We start from the raw sequence: 11,616 nt of genomic DNA, 5'->3' as shown, positions 1-11,616 counted from the left end.
AAATATAGAAGTAATTGTTATGGAGTTCCTCACTCGATTGAGGCTCTTCTCTTTCTCTATTTTTATACCATAATTTACACGTGAAAGAAACCATTATCTAATTCTATAGGTGACCCACCCCACCGCACCCCACCCCCTCTTTTATTTGGCTAGAACACGTTGCATGTGAAGCAACATGCTTTTTCAAGTGTGTTACCTAATGTTCGTAATTTGAGACCATCATGTATTTACAAGTGGGTGATCCGTCCTCTGTGCAAACCATGTCAAAACCCTTTCTCTTCTTCTCCATCTCGATGATGGGCATGTCCTTGAGGTCCCACATTAGACTTCGGGATGATAATTTGAATCATAGGGCTTATAAATATAACAGGATATATATATATATATATATATATATATATATATATATATATATATATATATATATATATATATATATATATATATATATATATATATAGATATATAAACATAATAGTTTGCAAACATAAAGCTACATATGTGATTTGTTTATCAATAAGTAACAATAGATAATGTTGAATTTTTCTGAGTTCGTCTAAAGAGAACAATGGCCTCCCAATTACACTAGAAAGTCCAGAGGGTTCATTCGTAAAACCCAGTACTTCTATCTCCTACCATTGCACCTTCATATTTGTCTCCTGATATTTCTTTCTACTTGGTCTTTAATTTATTCGTCCACCTAACAATGTGGCTGAAGATCAAGACATCACGCTATAGTCATTCTATAAAGCAACTGCGCAAAGCTTGATGCATGAACTCACTCAGATATGACGTTTGGCCTTATTGTACTAGCAAGACCTCTATTGTGATAAGTCTTTTCTCAAGGAGATCTTCAATAAATTTCAATCCCATTGACCAACAAAACTTGACAGACACAAAAAATAAAGCAAGTGCAGAATCAGAAATGTCAACATTAGAATGAACCTCAGGCAGATATTTTTTAACATTCCAAACATCCTTCAAAGTGATATTTCAATTTCCCTCAAGAACAAGGAACCTGCTCAGGCATACAATATCCATAATTGAGTGTATTTACACCACCTAGCATCTCCATCTAACAGGGACAGTATTGATGAACAAAATTTACTCATCATCAATGATTTTCCTACTATACCCTAACAAAAAAGAGACAAAAGAATACTTCCATGTACTCCAAAAATAGTTACCATGCAGTAAAAAGAGTCTCATCCCAAGCTGCAAACCTGTATCATCCTTGTCTTTGCAAATTACACTGTGAAAGATGCTTTGTAATCTCATCCCAAGCTGCAATACAGATTATGCAGATTATACGTTTCCTAGTTAGGTTGAACCATAAACCAAACAAAATATATTATTACCTGGGATACTTTGAAAATCAGGCTCTATTCCATTTCCATTGATGTCCATGCGCTTTGGTGTGACATACTTCCCAACAGTGACAACAACACCAGATCCATCATGGAGTTCAAAAACAGACTGAATCAGACCCTGTTAATTTAACAAATTGGAGAAGTTAAATAACTACAATGGACTTGAATTCCATCAGCGACACCAGACCCTGGCTCCTATGTTAATCAATCAACTCAACCAGCACAATGAATGGCGGTCCCATTCCTTTCCTAGGATATAGCCTCGAAATTATATATATTTCAATGCTTTCAGATCCTCATATATCACAATGATGTAGGACAGCCCTAGGAACTAGGGTATTCTACAATGAACAGGATCCAAAGCTAACAAAGACACTAGGAGGGGTTAGGGGAGGGGATTGCACAGCACTTACACTCTACCAGCAAAGATGTCTATGATATGATTTTACCCAGCAATAAGGAATATAAGAAAAATAGAAGTATCATAAAGACTAAAAGGAAACAAATTAGATTTCATGTATAATTAATCCACACACAGATTAGAGGCATTACGTTCAAGGTAACAAAAATTACAGCAGGTTATAATGATTAATTTTCCATTCAATAGAGGATAAAATATTACATCCAATGTATTAAGTCTAATCCCACCCCAACTAACACTCATGACTACCCAAGCACCAAAAGAAAACAAAATACAAAGGTTGCAATGATGTCCAGCAGCCTAAGTACTAACAGAACAGCAAGGGTTTTACTATAAAGGAAAGCAAGGTGGATAGAAGCAACAAGGTAGAACAACAGAAAACAGTACTGCCGCAAGGATTAACTGTGGAGGAGAGAAAATAAGAAAGCAAGGATTGGAAAATAAAAATAATTTGCAGAAAATAATTCTGCTACTACTAAGAGGGCCAGGAAAGGAGAAGAAGAGATGCAGAAGAAAGAGTAAACAAGAAGACACAGCAGGGAAGGGTCTGTTGACAGGTTGAGAAAGAAAGAGCAGCAGGGGAAACCAGAAAAAAACCAGTGCAGGAAAATTACTGCTGTGAGGGTGTGGAAGATGAAAAAGAAAAAATTACTGGGGAAAGGAGAACAGGATTTAGGAGAAAAAACATTAGGACTAGCAAGAACAAGGGGTAAGGGAATTTTCCAGGCAAGAACCAGCAAAGAAAAAAGAAAAGAAGCACTTACTGATGGGGATGAGAAGAGGAACTTCTGCCAGAAAGAGAGAGGGCTGCAGTTATGTTCTAAGTTTCTTTTTTTTTCTGATTTTTTTTTCTTCCAATGATTGAACTTTGGTAACTCCGCCAGTGTTTTGCTGCCGGTCCCAAGCCCGGATAAAAGAGGAGAGTTGGTGTGTCAGGTCGGCAGCTGGCATCAGAAAAAATCTAGCCAAACCCTTTTCATGGATTCGACCTTATATGATAAACGCTATGCTAGGTTGTCCCCCGACAAAGGAAGCGACGAGCTCCACTATGGCCCAGGTGTAGTGATAAGTGGGCAAGGGTTAGCTAGGGCATCCCCTGTAAGCAACGCGTCGCATCGGCACCCAGATGCGGTGATAAGTAGGCAAGGGTTCCTGCGCTGTAGACAAATGCGGGTAAAGAAGCTAGTCCAAAAGTGTAGGATTATATTGGCATCTTGGAACATAGGATCGTTAACAGGTAAGAGCTTAGAATTGATAGATGTTATAAGGGAAAAAATTATTAATAAAGCTTGCATTCAAGAGACCAGATGGAAGGGTAAAAAAGCTAAAGAGTTGGGGACTTTAAACTTCAGTATATTGGGGATAAAATTAATAAAATGGAGTAGGTACAATAGTAGATAAAGATTTTAAAAATGATGTGGTTGATGTTAAAAGAGTGAGTGATAGGATTATTGCTATCAAGCTTGTAATGGAGAAAGAGTTTGTAAATATAATTTGTGCATATGCACCTCAAGTAGGATTGGATAAAAGTCTAAAGCTAGAATTTTGGGAAAATATGGATGAATTCATGCAAGGAATCGTCAAGGAGAAAAGATTATCATAGGAGGTGATCTAAATTGACATATTGGAAAAAATCAAAGAGGCAATGAGAGTGTACATGGAGGATATGATTTTGGAGAGAGGAATGAGGAAGGGATCTTAATTTTAGATTTTGTCGTTGCTTTTGGTCTATCTATTGTAAATACTTACTTCAAAAAGAGAGGCATTTAATTACTTTAAAAGTGGATATCATAGAAGCCAAATAGATTACTTCCTAACAAGAAGGGCTGATAGGTTGTTGTGCAAGGATTGCAAAGTGATACCAGGGGTAAGCTTAATTGCACAACATAGACTTGTGGTCATGGATATGTGTCTAACCCCAAAAACTCATAAAAGGTGCAAGGTTAACTATCTCAAGATAAGATGGTGGAACTTGAAAGGAGAGTGCTCAAAATCCTTCGCTAATGAAGTAGTCAAACAAGGAAAGTGGGATTTTAAGGAAGATACTAATGTGATGTAGAATGAGATGGCTTTGTGTGTCATGAAGGTGACTAAAGATGTCCTAGGTGCATCAAAAGGAAAACTCCATTTTTATATAGAGCCTTGGTATTGGAATAGTGAGGTTCAAGCTGCCATTAGGAATAAGAAAGCTAGTTTTAAGACATGGCAAAGAACTAATGATGTTGAGGATCTTCAAAGATACAGGTTTGATAGAAATGAAGCAAAGAAAATTGTGGGAAAAAGCAAGGGAAAAGAAGTATGAAGAGATATACAATGAGTTGGGCACGAAGGAAGGGAAAAAATCTATTTATAAGATAGCTAAGATGAGGGATAGAAAGAGTAAAGATCTAGACCATATTAGATATATTAAAATTGGAGATGGTAAAGTACTAGTATGTGATGAGGACATTAAGAAAATATGGGAAATCAATTTCTCTAGTCTACTAAACGAGCATACTTCAAGCACCAATGATTCAAATGATTACACTATCCACCAAGGCATCAATTTTCAAACTTACATACGGAGAATTTCGATGTCCGAAATAAAAGAAGCATTAAGGAGGATGAAACTCAGCAAGACACAAGGTCCTAACTAAATCCCAATATAAGTATGGAAAAGCTTAGGAACCTATGGACTAGACTAGTTTGGTTGATTAAGTTGTTTAATAAGATTATGAGCACAGGAAAAATGCCAGATGAATGGAGAAGCATAATGGTTCCAATTTACACCCAAAAAAATGATATTCAAAATTGTATAACTATAAGGGCATTAAATTGATGAGCCATACTATGAAATTATGGGAGAGAGTAAATGAAACCCGTTTAAGACACTTAATCACAATTACGTAAAACCAATTTTGGTTTATGTCGGGAAGGTCTACAACAGAGGCTATTTACCTAATTAGGAGACTCACAGAAAGGTATAGAGAATGTAGGAAAGACCCTCATGGTATTTATTGACCTAGAAAAAACTTATGATAGACTTCCTAGAGCGTTAATTTGGCAAGTACTAGAGAAAAGAAATGTTGCAAGTAAATATGTATACATAGTTAAGGATATGTGTGATGATTCAGTGACAAGTGTAAGAATAGTGGGGGGACAAAGTAATGAATGTCCAATTACGTTGGGCTACATCAAGGATCAACTTTAAACCCATATCTATTTGCACTTGTAATGGATGAATTAACCGAAGACATTCAAGATGAGGTCCCTGGTGTATGCTTTTTGCTGATGATATTGTGTTGATTGATAATACTCAAGTAGGGATTAATACCAAATTAGAATCATGGAGGGTAGCTTTAGAATCAAAAGGCTTTAAACTAAGTAGAACAAAGACAAAATATCTAATTTGTAACATTAGTCATGATTGAGCAGACGATGAGGTGTTGTTACTTGACGATAAGGAGATTCCTCAGAGATTGTTTTAGGTACCTATGTTCAATCATAAATAAAAGAGGTGATATAAAGGATAATGTTTCCCAAAGAATTAAAATAGGGTGGATGAGGTGGAGAGGTGCGTCTAGGGTCTCGTGTGATCGGCGTATTCCATTAAATCTTAAAGGAAAATTTTATAGGGCTATTGTCCGCCTGCTATGATGTACGGTGTAGAGTGTTGGGTTGTTAAAAAGAATCATATAGATAAACTCAATGTAGTAGAAATGAGGATGCTAAGATGAATGAGTGGCAAAACTAGGAAGGATAAGCTAAAGAATGATCATATTAAGTTGGTTTGGGAGTTGCTCCTATAAGTGATGAGCTTCAAGAAAGTCATTTGAGGTGGCACGGTCACGTTCAACGGAGACCTATAAATGCCCTTGTATGGAGAAGTGATATAATCCAAATTGAAGAGACTAGAAGAGCTAAGGGTAGACCTAAGATAACCTTAAGAGAAGTGGTAAGAAAGGATATGTATAACTTAGGCCGTATATCTAGCATGGCCTCAAACAGAACTGATTGGAAGGCAAGAATCCAAGTAGCTAACCCCATTTTGTTGGGATAAGACTTATTGTTGTTGTTGATCAAACTTTGGTGCTGTTAGTAAAAAGATAAAGATCTTTCCTAAAATATTCCTAAAAATAAAAGGAATAATATCCCAACTGAGTAAAAGGAAAATTTCCTAGTCTATCGTTACAATAAAATAAAATCCCAAAAATCCCAAACATAACTAATGTAACAAAAATTAAGTGTGGAGTGGACACATCCCAAGGGTCCAAATGACCCTCCACTAGTAAATCTCCTTGTATCCCTCGCCGAACCAAGTCGAATGGTTCTGAGGGTTTGCCTCCATCTCTAGTAATAGTGAGTGATGGGTGGACGTGTCATGCCCCCATCACAAAAACTTTCCTATTAACTTAATGGTTCTTAAAGCTAGATCTTTGAATTGGAAGGTTAAAGACCTTGCGAACGCCCCCTTTTCTAGAGTCAAGTTGAAGGATATGCAGATATGAGCTTTTGGGAATCTAGGATTTGCATATAAATCCTAACAACTCTAGTGTCCAATGGGTGTGGAACATAGGACTACAGTACCATGCCATTAAAATTACAAGATATTTCAAAAAAAATATCTCAAAGTCAACAATTTAAAGACATGTTATTCATACCTTGCCAAAGGTCCTTTCACCCACAAGAACAGCCCTGCAATTATCATGAAGAGCAGTTGCCACCTGACACGATGATACCAGGTTAAGTTCTAATTTTGTAAGAAAAGGCTGAAGTAATCCCAAATGAATGGAGAAGTTGCTCACGATTTCACTAGCACTAGCAGTATTGTGATTGACAAGCACCTGCACTAGAGCAATGACTGAATGCTTAGAGTTAGATGCATAAGATACTGTATCAGCTGAACCGAAAAGAAAAAGAAAAAAAAAATTCTGAGTCCAAAGTTTGACAAAGCCTGAAGCAAAGGCATGGCCAAAACATCATGTGAATGCCTTTTCAGGCATGACATGTGAATGATGCATGAAATAGGTACATGGTTTCAATGCCTTGTATCCAAATAAACACATCATTTTTTTGTCCCCAAAAAGAAAAGAAAAACTTAACTGATCATGGAACTCAAGAGTTCGAAGGATTTATATTTTGTCACCTCATAGACCCAATAAAGTACAAACTAAAATAAAAGAAAACAAAGTTATATGTCTCTATCATCATTGAGAAAAATAAATATGCCCCTCCCCCCAAGTAAGATAACTAACATTTAATGTCAGGATTATCCCACAGGAGAATTTAAATAAATGCAGCATTCAGTTCTTGCTGAAGACAGATGAATCTAACATCGCATCTATAAAAGATTTTCATACCATAAGAGGACTTGTAACCATAGGGGCACTTTCTGCAATGATACTTTTCTGGAACTGTGGATCCCTTCCAACCGTATAAATTACCTGCATACATTGAATAAGAAGAAAATGATTATCCAATAATAGAGAATCATTAACTATTATGAAAATTCTAAAATTGTGATTTGAGATAGCTGAGTGACAGTTTTCTAAATGGAGAAGTGTCATGTATCCAGAATAGGTAGTTCGACAGGTAATGGTTTTCCAGACTTCAATGCAAGTTTTATCATACATGAATGGTATTCGCAAGGACCATTCAATTACTACTCACTTCCATAAAAGTAATTATGCTTAACTGCCCAGGTAACATCGCTGATCAGTACCGAACTGTTCATACATTGTGATCACCGAGCCACAAGGCCTAAGCAACAAATTTCAGCCTAGTCTAAATAATCACAATCATAAGAAGAAATAGAAAGCCATAAATCAGGATCCATCAACAATATTTGTGCAGGTAACAAGCGAAGGACTTGTAGCATAAAATATCCTATTAAGTTTTAATGTTCAAAATGCATGTCTCACTCTCTTCAATTGTCTACAGAGCCACTAAACTAAAAAGTAAGAAATCACTCCTAAATATGATATTCTACAACTGAAGCATAACGGTTAACACAGGTTCCTCAGGCATACACATTTTCAACCTCTTATAAGGTGTCACATAATTCAGTAAAATTCAGTTACACATAGGTATTGGTCAAAGTGGCTGAAGCATCATGATTAATTGAGCTTAATCTTAATCTTCTAGAAAAGGCTGGAAGCTGAATTCTATCATTTAGTGTGGATGTCCTGGCCATATTGAATCTATTCCATGCTTGATTCAGAGTTACAAAGACAACCCAACTAAACGGAGTTAGCCACTTACATCCTGGTTTAACATTTAAGGTCTATTTAAAGTGAATGTCCAGGATTTGGACCAAACTTTAAAGGAGGCCACCAGCCAACATGATGCATCAATCCTCTAACAAGCAAAGAACAATGGCGAAGTTGTTTGACCAGAGTTCAGAGTTGGTGATACATTCAATATTATCTCGTGGAAATGATTTAATACACTTGAGAGGTCAACCTGCTAACTTGACAAGGCTAGCATATGACATGAGTTTTGTAGCAGAAGACAAGATAAACCAGCAATGGAAGAGGAACCAAAAGAGATGAGAACTCTGGATTTCAAGAAATTGGAAAACTATAAAGTGAATTCCCACCAGCAAACCCTCCCTGCACCATTAACACAACCCACTCCCACCCTCTCGCACTTTCTCCCCCCACCATAGTACTACAAATGGGGGAGGGGGATTTTATATATGTAGAACCCATATGAATTGTGGTGAAGGGACAGAAAAGGAAAGGAGGGGATATTAAGGAAGGAATGAAATTGTGAGCTCCACATCAAAAAGTAAACCTGCCTTTCCTTTTCCACCATTTTAAATGGGGATTCTTTTAGAGGATAGGGTAGGAAAAGTCATTGTCACCTCAATAGACAAACTCCTTAATTTAACAAAGGAACAATGGCAAAGTTGCTTGACCAAAGTTCAGAGTTGGTGATAGATTCAATATTATCTCATGGAAATGATTTAATAGACTTGGGAGATAATCCTGCTAACTTTACGAGGCTAGCATACCACATGATTTTTGTAACAGAAGACAAGATAAACGGGTGCAGTGGAAGAGGAACCAAAAGAGATGAGAACTCTGGATTTCAAGAAATTGTAAAACTATAAAGTGAATTCCAACCAGAAAACCGTCCCAGTACCATCAACACAACCCACTCCCTCCCTCTCGCACTTTCTCCCCCCCCCTCCCACCATGGTTCTACCCCACCCCCACCATTGATTATGTTCATTTGATGGGATAAAAACGTGGAGGGGGGTCTTTAAATATGTAGAACCCATGTGAAATGGGGTGAAGGGACAGAAAAGGGAAGGAGAGGATATTAATGAAGGAATGAAATTGTGAGCTCCTCATCAAAAAGTAAACTTACCTTACTTTTCCACCATTTTAAATGGAATTCTTTTAAAGCATAGTGTTGAAAAGTCATTATCACCTCAACAAACAAGTTCCTTAATTTAAAGAAACTTGTCTCCTCGTTCTCCCACCCAACTAAACAAAACAAACTCACCTTTTGGCATTTTGTGGGAAAAAATATACTTCTCCCACCCCTTTTCTGTCAACCCCAACTTATTCCATCAAGAAAACATCCTCTTAAGAAATCATTCAATAAAAGCGGATGGCTGTGGGGGAACTTATATGCATTAGGTATCTTCTTGAATCCCCATATATCTGCACTACTAACTTCCGGCAATAGACGGAACTTATATGCATTAGGTATCTTCTTGAATCCCCATATATCTGCACTACTAACTTCCCGAAATTCTATTGCCACTCTTATATCAAGAAATTGATAATTTGGCATATTCTTTGCGAACTCCATATTCAAGGTTTGAGTTTCTTCAGAACAAGGAAAAAGCTAGTCGAAGGACTAATATGGTGGCTCTACCATGATTGTTGGGTTCTTTATTTCCCCTTGAGTGGGTACCCCCTTTGACCCTCTCCATATAGATCACTTTGTTTCTCTCATCGAACAAAAACAAAGGCAATCCTACAATATCTGATTTATTTCAAGCTGGTGAATAAGTAAATTGAAGTTCGGCAAACCCATAATTTCCAAAATACAAAAAATACATGGGGATTCTTAAAACACCACGGAGATAATGTCACATGGAAGAACATTAAGAATCTACAGTACAGCAATAAGAAGTAATCCAAAGGGTAAATGAAGCTTTTAATATGTTAAACATCTTAATAAGCATGAGAATAACATGTAGCTAGTTGATGAGAATTAAGATGTACCGTTTCCCCCTCATTTAGAAAAAGCTTAGCAACCTCAATGCCAACCTAAAATGATCAACATGATGGTATCAAACTCAGAATGTAAAACTGTGAACCATGACAAATGAAAATTATAAGCGTAGTCATATTCAAATAATAAAGGAAAACACAAGAAATTAAGGAAAATATTCCCCAATTAACATCTGTCATCGTCTATAATTTGTTTTCTTTTTTCTTATTTTGGAGGGAACTCAAGTAGAAGTTATCAAAACTTCATTCAAACATATTAGGACCAAAGTAAGCACCACGTTCCAAAATTTTATTATCTTTTTATCTGTGAAGACCAAATTTAACATAAAATGCTTCTTTAGTAACTTTGAATTTCATAAATAAAGGGATTAACTGTCCAATAAATACAAATTTCTAGGCAAGTATTAATCCCTTTCTCCAAGTTTTGGAACCTGGGTGGGACTGGAGGGTTATGCTGAAATAGTGAAAAAAGAAGAAGTGGTGTACACCAATTTGAATTTGTTCACAAGTTGGGGTGTGCACTTGGGTCATGACCCACAATCTTTGACCACATGTGTTTTGTATGCTCTCTATTTACTCTTTACCTTTTCTTGTAGCTCAAGTATCTAGCAACCTTTAGTAGATTACATTCGATTTATTTCCTACAGAATACTTTCACTATTTGAAAGATTGAATTAAACCAAATCTAGACTTTCTTCAAGAATCAATAAAGCAGCAAGCTGAGGAGGATAGCTAAACTCCACGCATCTCTCCCTCTTCAACTCTTCTCTCCTTCATCTCCTCCATCTCTGTTTTCTATTCTTCTGTGGTTTTGATTTTCTAAACCTGACATCGTATCAGAGCTGCTTGGATCTCCATAATCAGAATCGATCTTCCTTGGCTGCTGATTTGTAAGTCTCTCCCAGGAATTATCAGTTCTACATACTGCAGGAACTTGCTGCCTTCTACTTATCTGAATGTGATCAGACAAGTGATTATGTGAAGCTCCTAGTCTTCCAAGTCTGATCTACACCTGCAATATTCAGTTGTGCCTAGTCTGGGTGACAAATCTCCAGAATTCTTTGATGCCTAGCTGCAGCTGGTTTCTTCATCAAATGAAGCAATCCTTTTTACGGGTGGGTTCTACATATCAGATGCAGACTTCAACACAAATTTGGAATCTTGATGATTGGATTCACTCATACTAGAATCCCTTATAGATATAGAAATATTCTGTTTTATTCGGTCTTTTCTGAGTACTTTTCTTTTGTCCTTGGTTCAGAATCCCCACTTTCGTTGGCTCTCCAGAGAAAAGGATTGGGGACTGCCACAGTCTCTAATGTCTCCTTATGTTAATATAATACAGCATACTTACTCAAAAACAAAATGGCCAAACAATTCAGCAACCATTTACAATGATTAACAAATAGGACGATTAATGGAGCAGAAGCATCATGGTTTCAATTTGTAAAAATAAAGGAGATATTCAAAGTTATAATAACTAAAGGGGCATCAAATTGATGAGCCATATTATGAAATTATGGGAGAGAGTAATTGAAACCGGTTTGAGACACTTAACCACAATTACAAAGAACCAATTTGGGTTAATTCCAGG

The 11,616-nt window shown here is 36.7% G+C and overlaps 1 protein-coding gene across 2 annotated transcripts in view; it reads right to left on the bottom strand.

Annotated features, from left to right (window-relative positions):
• Window positions 1-580: 580 nt before the first annotated feature.
• Window positions 581-11,616, bottom strand: part of LOC149005151 (carboxyl-terminal-processing peptidase 1, chloroplastic-like) — a 56,161-nt gene continuing 45,125 nt past the window's right edge. The window contains exons 7-12 of one of the 2 annotated variants that reach the window (XM_089168144.1): window positions 10,014-10,058; window positions 7,131-7,214; window positions 6,576-6,614; window positions 6,432-6,494; window positions 1,359-1,488; window positions 581-1,284 (exon numbers count right to left, since the gene is read on the bottom strand). In XM_089168144.1, the coding sequence (XP_089024270.1) occupies window positions 1,229-1,284; window positions 1,359-1,488; window positions 6,432-6,494; window positions 6,576-6,614; window positions 7,131-7,214; window positions 10,014-10,058 (417 nt within the window). In that variant the 3' untranslated portion in view covers window positions 581-1,228. The remainder of the gene's footprint in view (window positions 1,285-1,358; window positions 1,489-6,431; window positions 6,495-6,575; window positions 6,615-7,130; window positions 7,215-10,013; window positions 10,059-11,616) is intronic. The other variant, XM_089168145.1, reaches the window with a different exon arrangement.

Source organism: Hakea prostrata, chromosome 9, assembly GCF_041222555.1.
Source record: "Hakea prostrata isolate BN-2017 chromosome 9, UWA_Hpros_2, whole genome shotgun sequence".
Taxonomy (NCBI): domain Eukaryota; kingdom Viridiplantae; phylum Streptophyta; class Magnoliopsida; order Proteales; family Proteaceae; genus Hakea; species Hakea prostrata.
Note: the sequence above shows the minus strand (reverse complement) of the source record. Positions and strands in the feature narration are given on the sequence as shown.